Genomic DNA, 14802 nt, shown 5'->3' with positions numbered 1-14802 from the left:
TGTCCAGTCTTTGTGAAGATTTTGGCTCAAAAAGCATGCAACACTTAATATTTTTAAAAGTCCGTAGTAATGGGGGTGGGGGGAAGAGAAGGCAAGAAAAAAAACAACACCGTCCCCTAAACTATAAATACATCTTTAGTCTGTTTTTAAACAAAATTGGAATCCTCATATCTTTGTCTTTTTGAATTTTGCTCTTTTCACTCACCATGTGTTTGAGCGGTGGTGTTCGTGTAGGACTTTTTTTTTTTTTTTTTTAAATACAGAGCTCTTTTTCCTTGCAGGGGTGGGTTAGAGTAGAAGAGACAAATTAGTGCTCTTTGTTTAAAAGCGATTAGCGTTTTATAACGTTTTTTCCTTTGGGGCACCACTCAAGGACTGCTCATGCAAAGGTATCACTCTGTGGGCCCAACCTGGGAGCACGTAGGGGGTCCCCAGGCTGAGGGGTGGAAACTGAGCAAGCTGGGTGCTCTTGGGGATGGGTCAGTGACAAGGGATGCTGAGCCCCCAAACTCTGAGGACAGATTGTCTCACTGACTGTGTTGAGCATTGCATCAAAGGCAGCCAGGGCTTATTTTTACAAGCAAGTGGCCACCACTATATAAAGTTGTTTTTCAGTAACAGTGGCCTGTACTGAGCTGAGTTTGTTATTGGTCCTTGCTTTTATGAAACAATTCCTTTTCTCCCTGTCGCTCACAGAGCTCTCTCGCCGAAACCTTGGATAGCACTGGCAGTCTAGACCCCCAGAGATCGGACATGATTTATACCATAGAAGACGTCCCCCCCTGGTACCTGTGCATATTTCTGGGGTTACAGGTAAGATGGGTCCCTTAGGATGTAACCACCAGCAGATGTTCGACTTGTCTGTCTGGATTCTTTAAAAATTCAATTTTGATTTTTATTTATGGACAGCTGTATTATAAATGACTCTTTTAAGAATGATGACTGGGACTAGTTAGCATCCGTTTCATGGTAGTGAAAGGAAGAAAAGCACAGGAGGAAGAGGTTGACCGGGGCCTGAAGGAGGGAAAAGGCTCAAGGAATGAGTGAGATGAGTGGTGTGGCAGGAAGGAGGAAGGACTGTAGAGATACAGGAAGAGGGGAGAACGCAGTGGGGAGGGAAGAGAAGTGTTGATCTTCATTTGTAGGCATGCAGTCCAGTCGTGGTCAGTGCTGCCATGAAACACGGGTGACACTAAGAAGTGTCCTGTTGGCTGGGACGTACGTGGGAGGTTTCGGTGTTCTCTGTACGGGAAGGGGACGGTGCTGTGGATGGCCGTGGGAGCACAGGGGGAAGCCACCAGACGGCGGGGGGGTGGGGGTGGGGAACACCAGGCCGGAGGTGACACAGGCTGACGCAGGGCCCCTACGTCTTGGGTATTTTCCTCCCCTCTCTCAGTACCCTTTTCCCACTTAGGGGTTGGAGGGGGGCCTTTGGAGAACTACAAGTTGGGAGGCCCTGTCCCCCTGGCCTGTGTCTGCCTTGGTTGTTTTCGCCCGGACTCTGTTCTGAGATTTTATTTTCCTTTCTTCCTTTCTCAAGTTGGAATGGGCTGTTCAGCCTGAGGTATTTCAGATGCTGAGAAAATTGGTCCCATTGCCCAGACAGGAGAGTCACTTGGAGGTGGGGCTGTATCTGCCGACACCGGAGGCTTTGGTCTGGTTCCCCACACCGCTGTCCCCACCTGCCCCTACCTCCCACACAGGCATCAAAGCACTCGGTCACCTGGACTGAAAGGTGTCTAATAAAGGAGGAGTCACAGCCAAAGGAGCTTCGTGGTCTTTGGCTTGGGCTAAGTATCCTGAATCAGGTTCAGGAGTCTCAACTTTTGGAAATGTTTATATTACAGCTGTCTCTAGAAGTATTCCCTGGTCAAATAGGGTGGGGAAACCCTGCATGTGTCATGCCTTTCTTGACGATCTGCAGTGCTTAAGCTTGTGAGCAGCTCTGCGAAGTCCCGGCCGGGAACGTTCTGTTCCCCGCCTGGAATGCCTAATAGTGTTGTATAGTGGAGTGTCGGGCTGTAGGCAACCCATTTTGGCAAACATGAGCAGACATGGGAAACTTGGGAAGGGAAGTAGGAAGTTTGCAGAACAGAAGTGGGACCTGAACAGACAGACCTCTGGGAGGAAGGGATGTGAGTGGGGAGTATCAGGAATGTCCCACCAGGGGCTGTAAGAGTGGGGGCTGGGCCCCAAAGGAGGAGTGGGGGATGGGCACTTTCTGGAGGGTTCCCACAGCTTCCACACACCCATAACCCTTCCTGATGGTAGTCAAACAATGTCAGACCTTAAAAAAAGATGGGAAACACCCTGTGCATTGAAGCTTATGTAACTTTAATCCACAGACCAGAGAGAATTAAAAATAAATAAAGCAGACTGATTTTCTCAAGAATACAGATGTAGAATGCCACATAAAATATTGGCAAATCACATCCCAGAAGAAAAACCTAGCATGACTAACGAAGGCTTGTTTCAAGAATGGTCCCATGCAGTGCAATTCATGTCAACAGATTAGAAGAAAAGGATCTCCGATTTTAGCAATTGATGTTAAAAAGAGCATTTGAACAAAGCAGGTATTCTCAGAGTTATATAAATAAAACCTCACCTGTGCAGGCCTGGCCTCAGGTGAGCCGTAAGACAGGAAGGCGTACCAGAAAGGAGAAACGCTGAAGAAGGAAGAGGATTGGGCACAGGGTAGGCAAGTGTACCCAGGACACCGGAGGTTCTTCCCGTGGGCCGTGTTTGGACAGGATCAGACAGAAACACGAGGGAGCCTTCCTCTCCCCCCGACCGCCTCCTGTCGTCCACAGCACTACCTGACGTGCTTCAGCGGCACCATCGCCGTGCCCTTTCTGCTGGCCGACGCCATGTGTGTGGGGTACGACCAGTGGGCCACCAGCCAGCTCATCGGGACCATTTTCTTCTGCGTGGGAATCACAACCTTGCTGCAGACAACGTTTGGATGCAGGTGAGATTGGGGTGCCGAATTGGGATGCTGAAGCCCCCTGAGGCATGGAGCCAGGCCACTCCCCTGGGGCTGCTTGGAAGGACTGGCTGGAGCTGGCAGAGGGGGCATCCTGGTGGCCATGGCCCACCCCCATCCCCATATTTCTTTTCTTGGTGGAGGGCCCCGTCTCTCCCCCGGGTATGCAAGCTGGAGACTCGGGCTCACTCTCCGCTCCTTCCTGATCCCTAGCGGGCAGGTCTCATTCTCTCCAGGATCCCCTTCCTGCCCCCCTTCCTTTAGTTCAGAACTCTCTTGCCTACTTGATTTCCCTGCCTCTAGGGTGGCTCTGCTCTCCACTTTGTGCCCCCTGGGCCATCTTGCTCACCTCACATCTTCCTCCGTGTTGCCAGGCCGCAGCCCCACGTCCTGTTTAAAATCTGCACCCGCCCCCCCAGGCTTCTTCCTTGCTCTCTGTCCCTCCACCCGGGCCCGCCTCTGAGCCCCGCACTCTCGCCCTGGGCTGAGCTCCTCCCCGAGCCCTCTGTTTCACCCTCCCGTGCTTGTGCTCCCAGCGACCAGTGAAGCCTGCTCATCCTCCGGCTTGCCCCTCCCCCCCGTGAACACCCCTGCCTCCCCAGGGCTTCCGCCCTTGCCTCCTCTGAATCCCCACACGTGCGTCTTGTGTACAGTCTTCAGATGTGGCTCTTAGTCCACTTTGTCCTTTTTTGTTTTCGTGTCTTTCCCACTGGACTGTGCTCCCCTCACTGGCGCCAGGGCTCTGGCTGGTTCACCTTGCATCCTCAGCCCCCAGCTGGAAGGGGTGTGGAGCTGGCACGCGAGGGAAGAGAACCGCCCTTGCCTGCCTCTTCCTGCAGGCCGCTCGTTCCTCTCCTTTCTCCTCTTCCACCCTCATCACAGTACGGCCTCCTCCTTCGCCCCCGCTCTGTCCCCAGCGGAAGGGCAGCAGCGTTCACTTGGGAGTTCTGTCCCCTGTCCCACAGCCTGAGGAGGGCTTTCCTTCACTGCTGGGGGACCAAGAGGGAGAAGCTACAGAGGGCAGCTTGAGAATCACGGACTGTATTGTGAGGGGCCAGAATCCTTAGGGACCTCAAGAGGGTTGCCCTTACTTGGGGACAGGAGAAGTATGGGAAGGGCCACGGGCAGTGTTAAGGCAGTGTCCTGGGAAGGGACAGGGCAGCTACCTGGCAGGTCTGCCGATGGATGGAAGGCTGTGGGGGCAGCCCAGCTCTTGGAGTTGTCCAACCCCAGCCCCTGCAGGACTGCCTGCAGCCACCACTCTGAGCACCTCCCTTACCCCAGAGGGACGATCTCCTATCTGTGAGGGGAGGGGTGTCATTGACCTGCGAGGGGGAGGGGATGTGTTCTGGGCATTCCAATGAGGACTTGAGTTATTTTCTTAGAGCCAGGTAGATAAATTTGGCTGGGAGCATCTTTCAGTCTTTTGATAAAGCATTCGAGGTTCTGTATTTCGAGTCCAGAGTGTATTAAAAAGCTTTTGTTGACTGACTCGGGAGTCTTACCTTGTACACAGGCCACTGGTTCTCTGTGGGGGGTGGAAGGGGAAGAATTGTTCTTTTTCTAAACAGCTGACTCATTGGGGGAACTCGTAGCAGAAACCATCTGTAAATTGGGCAGTGCTTACAGTTGAGAATTGCTGGTTGATCTGAAGAGCGGAGGGAATGCATATGTCTTTATTGTGGTAAAATATTCAGTGTGCAGCTCTGCCCTGGTCTTATGCCAAGGAGGCTAGTCCTGACTGACAGTTGAGCCTGGCAGCAGCAGGCACAGTTGCCTGCTGGTGACATAGAAGGGAAGGGTGGGGGCCTTTGGGTGAGGACTCTCAGTTAGGGGAGGCCACCCATTCAGGACCCCCTTGCCCATTCTCGGGGCATGAGAGACCCGAACAGAACAGCTTGGGTCTGTGCACCCTGAGCGGAGAAGGAACAGGAGAGGGCTTTGAAACACCTGCTGGGATGCCGTGGGGCCCAGCGTGCAGAGCTGCAGTATGCATGCGTGCAGACGTTTGTGCATGCTGTACGAGTGCATGTCATGGCCTTGGGTGGTGTGAGAAGCCGTGGGTCCCGTCCTCACTGTGGTGCGGCCATTTGCCTAGCTGTAAATTGGGAGGCGGGTGTCACATCTGCCAGCCGTGTCAGTGAACGTGTGCTGCTGGGGCAGGATGACGTGTGTTGAGAGGCTTTGGTGTGGTTTTGTCTTGGAATGTGGATTTTCTATGGCTGTCACAGTGTGTGGTGGTGTCCATACTCTTAACCTGGGAAAAGAAGAGGAGAAAAGTACCGGCCTGTCCCCACAGATACGCAGCAAACAGTCTGTGTTTGGCACTGGGTGACTGGACCCAATGGTGGAGCTGTTGAAGTGAGCATGTGCTGTGAAGCACACGGGGCGGCCACCTGCACCTTTGGGGATTTGCTGTGATGTCCCAGGGATTTGAAGGGAGAGTCCCGGGGGAGGTGACATCATATGAGATGGGTCTTGAAGACTCAGTGGGCTCCCCACCCTTTACCTTTTCCACTAGAGCTCTGACTTTTCTAATCCCCGCTCTTCCCCTCGGCCCCAAAGGGCAGGACTCTCCTCTCCAGTGGAACCACCTCCTATGCCCTTGGCCCATTTCCTGTAGGTTGAGTGAGAGAAGAGTAGAAATCCCAAGAGTGGCCAGATATCCCACTGTCTCCCCTGCACACCCCCTCCTCCAGTATTTCCAGCAGAGCAAGGTGGGCGGTCAGATCTCAGAGTGAGGAGCTGTCCATGCTACTCGGACACCTGGCTCCTACTCAGGATGGGGCGGAGGGTGAGCATTCCAGCGTCTGTTCCAGAGGCTCCCCAAGGCGACGCTGCCAGAGCTGGCCGCTTTGCGGGTGCTGGCTCAGTTAGAGGGGGATGCATGTGTCAGGTATTTAATTGTGTATGGTTAATTTGGCAGTGTGGTGATGTTGCTTTAATGGGTGAATAAACAGTAGAAGTGAAATGTTACTGTTTTAAGGAAAACTAACTTAGGATTGCAACTAATAAAGGTAATTGATGTATTTAACAAAAATCAAATTGTTGACTATTTTAATGATGAACTGTGATCCCATGGGCAGTCAGAACCTACAGTACTCAGTGTTAAAGCATTACCTGAAAGCATGTGGCAAATAATGGTTTCTTTTCCCTCACCCATGGAGGAGTGCAGCGAGCACAGGAAGTTAGAGGGACCTACTCGGCCCTCTGATCTTGGCCAGAGAACCTCCCCAGCCCTGTTTCCTTTTGTGAAAATGAGAGGCAGCTCTTCTGAAGGTGGCCCTTAGATGACATTTTGCCATTATTGTGCAAATAGATTTTTGCAAGTTTCCTAAAGTCTATCTCAGACGTTGTGGAGTATGAGTCCTAGGAAAGATCTTTAGCTCTGCTGGATGCTAACGTGGACCCTCGTTATGGGCTGTGAATCATCATCTTAACAAACTTGTATATTTATTTCCTGATCACGACAGGATCAAAGAAATAGATAAAGCAGTTGGGGCAGCGGGGATGGCCAGGGTGGGACAGTGTGGGGGCGGGGTGTGTGGCTGATGGGGTCGGGAGCGGAGTGTATTTCCAGTGTCCCAGCTGTAAGGATTGTAGGGGGCCTGTGCGTGTGTGTATATGCGTGTGTGTGTTTGCAGTTTAGTGCCCATTTCCTTAGGCTTAGAGCCACAGAAGGAAGTTTCATGTTGAACTTTCATGATTTCTAGGACCTATTGTCAGACCACGTAGTGTCTGAGTTGTGTACATAGTGTCTGAGTTGTGTACGTGTGTTTGCATGTTTCCCCCCACGTGCTGAGTACCCAGTTCTCCACTGCACTGGATGCAGTCGACGCGTGGGACCTAAGGACCAGCTGTGGTCTGTATCTGTGAGGAGCAGGCCCTTTACTTTGAGAAAGCTGGGAGGGCCACAGGTCTAGAGCAGAAGACAGAGGAAAGTGTCAACGTCCCTGACCGGTGGGCTTTGACCAAGTCATTCCTCCCGCTCATTTCACACGGGCACCCTGGTGAAGAGTGGCGCGCACTGTTCCTGGAAACCTGTTTCATTCCATTAAAATAACCAGAACTGGTCGGGAACCAGTGCAGGCAAAGCCGATCTGTGCCTTTGCATGAGCTCCAAGCACCAGCCAGCCCTAGGATGCCTGCAGTGAAGGCTTCTTTGGGGGCATGTCCCCTGGGTGGGGCTAGCTGAGGCCACACCATGTGTGCTGCAGATCCTCCTCCCTTCCCTGCACGCCTCCCCCTGCGTGAAATGCTTTCCTTTCCTCTGGGGATGTGACTGTTTGGAAATGATTGTTTGGAAATGGTGGCGGTGGGTCTGAGCCCCTGAGCCGTGTGACTCCTTTGGCTTTAGCGTGTGACTCCTTTGGCTTTAGCGCTTCCCGGAGCCTCTGCCTGCTGGGGACAGTGTTCTGCCGCCTCCCTCCTCCCCACCCTGCCTTTTCCTTCTTCATCGTCCTGCCCTTTGACCTTGACCCCCTGCACTTTGGTTTCACCAAGGCCTTCATTGCTGAGTTCCCTTAAGTGAGGTTTCAACAGTTCTCATTTTGGTTAGTTTGTGATGTCAATGTGGGGAACTCCTCAGGCTAGTTCCAAGAATTAATGCGAAGCTTTGAAATCCGGAGAGATCAGGGCAAGTTTGTTCAGATGCCCCCGCCCTCCCCCACAATGTTAGCCAGCTGGCGGCAGCATCGCCTCCCTGGCTTCGGGGAGCACTCAGCTGATGCATCACCTTGGCTGCTGCTGCCTCTTAAAACAGAGGCCAAGTCTCGGTACAGCTCTGAGCTTCGCCGAGTCCTCACGCCTCACCCCGGGTGTCAGTGCAGAGCCGGGGGTGAAGGAGGACCCTTTAACCCTGGCCCTCATCTGCCACACTGCCCTTCCCTGAGGTGTGTTTGGGGGTTACCTCAAGAGGTGCCTGGGGCAAAAGACTGGGAGGCCTCACTCTGAGCTCTCCCACAAAAGAAAAGACTGCAGGTAGGCTGGCTCCTTCCCAGAGGAGCCCCTCCGGTCCATCACAGGCCTGCAGAGCCTTTCTTTGCTGAGAAATGGTAGGGATTGGGCCAAGAGCGTCCTAGTAGCTGATGTGGCAGCCTGTTCTCTAACCAGATTGTCCTGAAGAGGGCGCTCCCCTGTCTCACCTCCCTGAGTTCTTGGGTCCTGTGCATGATGTGTACTCACTGAGTACGGGGGTGGCTGCAGGATACCTCCAGCTCTCAGGTCTGGGGCTCTGAACTCTTAACTGTTCATAAAACTTACAAGGGTAGAGGGAAGCAGTGGTTAGATTGGGGATGGGGGAGATTGGGAAGCCTCCCACATTCTGTTTCCGTGCATGTATTTGGGGTGTACGTGCAGTTTTTGGAACCGCTTGGAAGTAGAGTTGTAAACAGCATGCCAGCTCACGCATAAACACTCTCCTAGGACTGAGGGACCCCTGTGACCATGTACCACACCTGAGAGCACTGTCGTTCCACCGTACCATCTAACATGCAGGCTATTTAGTTTCCCAGGCTGTCCCTAAAATATCTTCCTTAGTGCTCCCCCACCTTCCTGAACCCGGATGCAGTCCAGGTCATGTGGCACATTGGTTTATTGCGTCTCTCTGGTCTCTTGATAATAAGCTGTCCTCACGTCTTTCCTCCGTAACGCTTGTTGCCTTCCCGAAGTGCCCAGGCCAGTTGTCTTGTTGAACATCCAGTGGTCTGAATTTGTCTGATTGTGTCCTTGGGTGGTATTTGACTTTTTTCGATAATCCCCCTTCTCTGTTGTACACTGGGGGATGGGGCCAGAGGCATGGTTGATTCAGGGTGAACATGTTTGCCAAAATTACCATGTGGGTGGTAGACTTTCATATTCTGTCACATGAAGCAGGCATATGGTAGCAGGTTGCAGGGTTTTCCCCTAAAAAAAAAAAAAGACCATTTAACTTAAATTTTGGGTAGGAGGTTACAGAACTGAGAGCCAGTGAGAACTTGGAGCTAATGACCTTGGAGGGAGCTTTGCCTCGGTCCCCTAAACAGCTGTATTGGGGAGCTTTGGCCTCAGAGCTAGCATCACTCCTGTTCCACTGTTTTCCAGCCTTTGCATAAGCTGCCTGGTCTCTCAATGCCCCCTTCCCTCATCTGTAAAATGGTAATTAATAATGGTGAAATTGTTAGCATCAAATGAGATAATGCCTGGAACCTGTCCACACCTGCCTGTTTGCTCTCATTATTTTAGTGGGCCTTCTGGAAGGGAAGGAGGCAGGCTGGTGCAGGTGAGGTGAGGGGGTGGAGGGGGATGCAGTGGGCAAGGGCTGGGCTGTCTGTCTGAGCAGCATGTCCTTGAGGTGGGTAGCAGGTGGCTGAGTGCACTCCTCGGCCACAGTCCAGCATCTCCTGGCCAGGATGGGCCCCTGAATCTGTCTCAGGCCATCAGGAAATGGTTAGGGCACTTCATCCAGCTCCTCCTGCAGCCTGAGCACCCGCTACCTCTCCGCTGGGGCTGCTCAAGTTTAGTTCCTTCGACACTGGCTTTTCCAGGTGATTTTGCCTTCAATTGACATGCTGTTTCTCTTTAAGTATTTCTGATGCTCCCGGGGACTAGGAGACTGGCAGAGTCCGCTTAGTACATGTGGGGTTAACGAGTTCAGTTCTCCACAAAAGTGTTTTAGGCTAACAAACTCTTTTTTTTTTTTTTTTTTAAAGATTTTATTTATTTATTTGACAGAGATAGAGACAGCGAGCGAGAGAGGGAACACAAGGAGGGGGAGTGGGAGAGGAAGAAGCAGGCTCATAGCGGAGGAGCCTGACGTGGGGCTCGATCCCATAACGCCGGGATCACGCCCTGAGCCGAAGGCAGACGCTTAACCGCTGTGCCACCCAGGCGCCCCATGGGCTAACAAACTCTTGACTGGATATAGTTGATACTATCATGCTTGACAAGGAGGTTATCAGAATCGTATCCAGCTAGCCCTCCTAAATTCCTGTGCTCTGTCCGGACAAAGCCTCCGGCTGTGAGCTGTGGCTTGGGAGGGACGCTAGTTGGCTGCTTCCTGCCGAGGATCTCCAGGACTCTGTAATTGGAAGTGCTGACTGGAATAGTTCATCCACTTTTGGCATTTGCCTGTAGAATAAGAATAGCGCAAACTTGAAGATAAAAGGTTACACTTGTCTTTAATGAGGAGTTTTTTTTTTAATCAACTCAGAATGGATTAGAAATCCAAGTGCAAGAATCACGAAACTATATAAGTGTTAGAATAAAACAAGGGCAAATTCCTTTATAACCTAAAAGTACGGAAAGCCTTTTAAACTAGGACTCAAACCCCAGAAACAAAACAATAATAAATTTGATGACATTAAATATAAAAAATTTTTAAACTTTACATTGTAAAAATATACCATAAAAATGACAAACTGGAGAAAATATTTGTAATGTATCACGGATAAAGTCCAACATCTCTAATATAGAAAGAACTCCTAAAGTCAAAGTACTTTAAAAAGATGCCAAAAATTATATAGGCAGAAGAAAAGGCAGAGGACATGAACAGGTCACAGTAAAGTCCTTCTCCCTATATAAGAAGAGGTCAATTTATAATAAAAACAAAATGTAAACTAAAGCTACCCTGAGATACCCCTTCTCACCTTTGTCAGATTCACACACACACAAAAATTTGATGAGCCACTCTGATGGCAAGACTGTAGGAGAACAAGCGTTCGTACACATTGCTGTCACTAGTGAAAATAGTTCAACCCTTATAAAGAAGAATTTTACAAGATCAAGAGTACATACGCATTTACCATTTGATCCAGCAATCCCATTTGTAGAAATTTACTCTGAAGATACACTCCCACAAAGGCAAAATAATCCCCAAAAAGTTATTTATTGCCATATCGTTTGTAATGGCAAAATATTTAACAACTTAAATGCCTATCCGTAGGAGACTGGCTGCTATTTGTACATCACACAGTATAGTACCACGCAGCCCTGAGAAACAATGGGGAAGATCTCTGTGAACTGGCATAGAGTAAGTTCCGGACATATAGGAAAAAACAAGTTGCAAAAAAGTGTGAGTGCATGCATGAAGGAGTAAGGACAAGTGAGGAGTAAGGAGAATGGTTACCTATAGGGAGTAGCTGGGGGTGGGGCAGAGGGGATGGGATGGGAGTGAGACTTTCCTGGTATATCTGTCTATATGGTTTGATTTTTAAACTGTACAAATGTTCAACATACTCAAAGCATGAATCTAAAAGGATGAAGAAAAGCAAATCCTAAAATCGAATTACAGAAACACGTGAGCCGAACTATATGTCAAATTGCTAACCATACAGAAAATAATTCATTCACAGACTTCAAAACACAGTACTTTACATGCCCTGAATGGGTTGTATTGTAAGGACAAAATAGAAATCTTAATAGTCTTCTTTTAAAGATTTTATTAGAGCTCAAGCAGGCAGAGCAGCAGGCAGAGGGAGAGGGAGAAGCAGGCTCCCCGCTGAGCAGGGAGCCCGAGGCAGGGCTCAGTTGCAGGACCCTGGGATCATGACCTGAGCTGAAGGCAGATGTTTAACCAAATGAGCCACCCAGGCGCCTCGAAATCTTAATAGTCTCAATGATCTTAGTAGTCTTGTTAGTAGGTGCTATATGATGTTATAGGATAAAGCAAATGATTTGTACGTTGATGGTGATGGAAATCAGGAACTCAGCGTAGGAAAAGGAGAGATACAAATATGGAAAGAAAGAAGGTAATCCAGGGGTACGGGCTGAACTATAGGTGTCATTGTGGCCCCACGATTCAAAAATGAATCCTAGCTCTGTTCACTAACTAAATGCCACCCCAGGAACCATGAGCCCACCTGGTGTTCCATCTTGGTTTCTAAATCCCATTCTCCACTAAATTGAACTGGGCTTCCTGGAGTAGTAGACTACAGGGCCAGGACTGAGAAAAGTGCATGTTGACCCTGGAGCATTTTATGCCAGAATGCAAAGACCTGCTCAAAGAATAAGGTGGGGGAGAGTCATGTCATAAAGAAGGGGAACCTGCTCGAACAGGCTGCTTTGGGCAAGTTTTGGACAGTTTATAACAGTCACAGAAGTGAATTATAAAACTAAATGAAAAAGGAATTAATGCATCTACGACGATGTTCAAAAAATAAAAGGGAGATAAAGTTGAACAAAGAGGCAAGTTCTTCTTTACAAAAGGCCACTAATTAAATGTGGATAGAATGATCAAATGGAAAAATGTAGTTTTTAAACCTATGTAAGAATGTTAATAAGCTAGTGGGAATATAATATTTACACAGTGTAAGAATCACCCTATAGATAATTTATTAATTAGAAAAGGAGAACGGTCCTTTTTAAATGGAGAGTTCCAGCAGCCACTGCCCTAAGCGGGCTTTCCCATCTCTTGGGACAACCTGATGTACCAGGAGGCCTCCTGATGGGATGCTCTAATAGGAAGTGCATGACACCCGAGCAGTCTCCTTGCCAGAAGTGTTTAGCCTGGGTCTAAACGTGACACAAGACAACCAAATGCAATATGGGAACTCCAGTTGGATTTGGGGGAGCAGAGGCAGGTATAAGCACTTTTATAAATAATTAGATAAATACAGCCTGAATGGTAGATGACATTGTTAAATTAATGTCATCCTTGGGTATGATATGGGAAAGTGCTCATGTAGGAGGGTGTGATGATGGGTGAAATGGCCCAGCTTCTGTCAGGGCAGGTCCACATGGAGGGAGCTCAGCAGCACAGAGTGCTACGAAGGGAGTCCATAGAGGCTGAGGTGCATGCGCAGACCTGCCCTGAGTTGGCAGGTCACACTGGAGCCGACGCGGCAGCAAGAGTGGGTCAGGGACGCACAGACCACAAACGGAGTCAGGCTACAGCCTGTTGGAGTGCCTTCTGAGAACATTTTGGGGTTAAGGTTGCCTTCCCCAGATCCTCCAAAGCGGTCCTTTCTGAGCAAGATTGCTCTTGCCTGCTGGCACAGGGTGGGCCGTTTGCCCTTGGTCCGCCTTGGCCTTCCATTGGCCCCCACCCATAGTCAGGTGCCTGCGGTTCTTGGAGGATTCCTGGGGCTGCTGCGTGGCTCGCGTTTGTGCCTGTTCTTCCCTCTGCCTGGACTCTTTGTAGCCCATCCCATGTGTGAAGTGCTTCTGGCCCTTTAGTTTAGGTCGGTGACTGCTCCTACAGACGTCCCCGGCTTCGTGTGTGGCCATGGCTAGCTGTGTCCTTCACATGGCAGAAACTCCTTGGCAGTCCAGGGGTAAAACGGTAAATTGCTTCACTGGTACAGGGGTCGTTACAGGGGTCGTCTGTCTTTGTGGTGCCAAGTGCCTCAGCTTCACCCAGAAATGTTTGTTCAGAATGCAGACTGGAGGCCTCATCCGAGACTCTGATGAACCAGGCCTGGGTGAGATGCAGCGCCCCAGGGATCATGAAGCAGCTTCCTGGCAACGTGTAGGGTAACTTGCAGAAATCATGGGCAGAAAGTCCTGAGTTGTAGGGGAACATGCTTTGAATCCGAAGAAGGAGATCCTGGAATATTTCCTGGAGGAGGTGGTATTTTCTCTGTGCCTTGAATGAGGAATAAAAATTGGGCTCTGAAAGTGAGTTGATGACTGAGAAGAGCAAAGGCTCAGAGGCAAGAAGCTGGAGTGTACGTCTGTGAAGGGGCAGGTGAGGAAGAGCCTGGGGCCCGGGGGCTCTGGTCTCCTGGGTTCAGAGAAGGCAGTGGGATGCCTCTGCAGAGTTTTAAAGAAAGTAAGGCTGAGGTTAGGTTTTCCTCCATCCTAAGTAAGGCTAGAGCCCAACATGGGAATGTGTCACAACAAAGGTGCCTGTCTGCTCAGATTTTTTTCTCATAACATCTAGTGACACCATTAACCTTAAAAACTCGTCTGCAAAAACCCACCACCTCTTCCCATGTTTCAGATAATACTTTCCCTATACACTGGGGCGGCAAACTTTTTCTGTAAAGGGACAAACAGTAAACATTTTGGGCTCTGTGGTCTCTGTTGTGATTATTAGACTCCACCACTGCAGCCCCAAAGCAGTTGCAGACAGCGGGCAAATAAATGTGAGTGGCGGTGTCCCGGTAAACCCTTCCTCCCAAGGAGGAGTCGTTTGTCAGATTTGGTTCATGGGCTAGTTTGCCAGCCCCTGGTGTAAAGAAAGGCACGGTTTGATTCGTTTCTCTTCCAGGCGTCAGAACAAAGTAAAACAGCAGGCAGTCCTGCCTACGTGGGGAGCCCAGAGACCCGAGGTGGTGACAGGCGTGTGACCGAAGTGCAGAAAGATGAGCCCTGGGCTCGGTCAGCTGTCTGCTGAGGAAGGGCTTCAAAAAACCCCTGCAGCAGCTGAGAATATCTAGTGCTTTATCGTCCCCCCATCTTTTTCTTGGAAAATTGGCTTTGTATTTAGGGAAGTTCTTGTTTGGTGAAATAATATGCTCTTGTCACAGCTTTCCCTAAGAATATTTCCGTCAAGCTGCTGATTTACGCTGCCAGTTGTGGAGACCACCCTTAACTGCTGGGACACTGCTGCTGCTTACTATACAGGGGCCACCGTCCTCCTGCTGGTACTGCGCGGGGCGGGCAGTGCATGTGTGGCTCAACCGTGAACATGTGAGCCGGCCCTTCCCAGAGCATCCTGGGAGTCTGGGGCAGCACATGTGGGGATTTCCTATTACCACCCACTTTCAAAGGAATGCAGGGTCCCGGTTGCTTGAAATGAGGGAGCTTCTTTGCAGCTGTGTTCTCACGACTTTGGTCATGGTTAAGCCATAAAATGTTTGCCCTGAAAGGTGCCCAGGTGATGGTCAGGTCCAGACGAG

General features: G+C 50.1%; 1 protein-coding gene across 6 annotated transcripts in view; it reads left to right on the top strand.

Annotated features, from left to right (window-relative positions):
- SLC23A2 (solute carrier family 23 member 2) overlaps window positions 1–14802 on the top strand; it is a 131066-nt gene that overhangs the window by 82345 nt on the left and 33919 nt on the right. For all 6 annotated transcript variants that reach the window (XM_044385703.3, XM_044385701.3, XM_044385702.3 and 3 more), the window contains 2 exons: window positions 697–813; window positions 2811–2968. In XM_044385703.3, the coding sequence (XP_044241638.1) occupies window positions 697–813; window positions 2811–2968 (275 nt within the window). The remainder of the gene's footprint in view (window positions 1–696; window positions 814–2810; window positions 2969–14802) is intronic.

The sequence above is a fragment of the Ursus arctos genome, unplaced genomic scaffold (genome assembly GCF_023065955.2).
Source record: "Ursus arctos isolate Adak ecotype North America unplaced genomic scaffold, UrsArc2.0 scaffold_16, whole genome shotgun sequence".
Classification (NCBI taxonomy): Eukaryota; Metazoa; Chordata; class Mammalia; order Carnivora; family Ursidae; genus Ursus; species Ursus arctos.
Note: the sequence above shows the minus strand (reverse complement) of the source record. Positions and strands in the feature narration are given on the sequence as shown.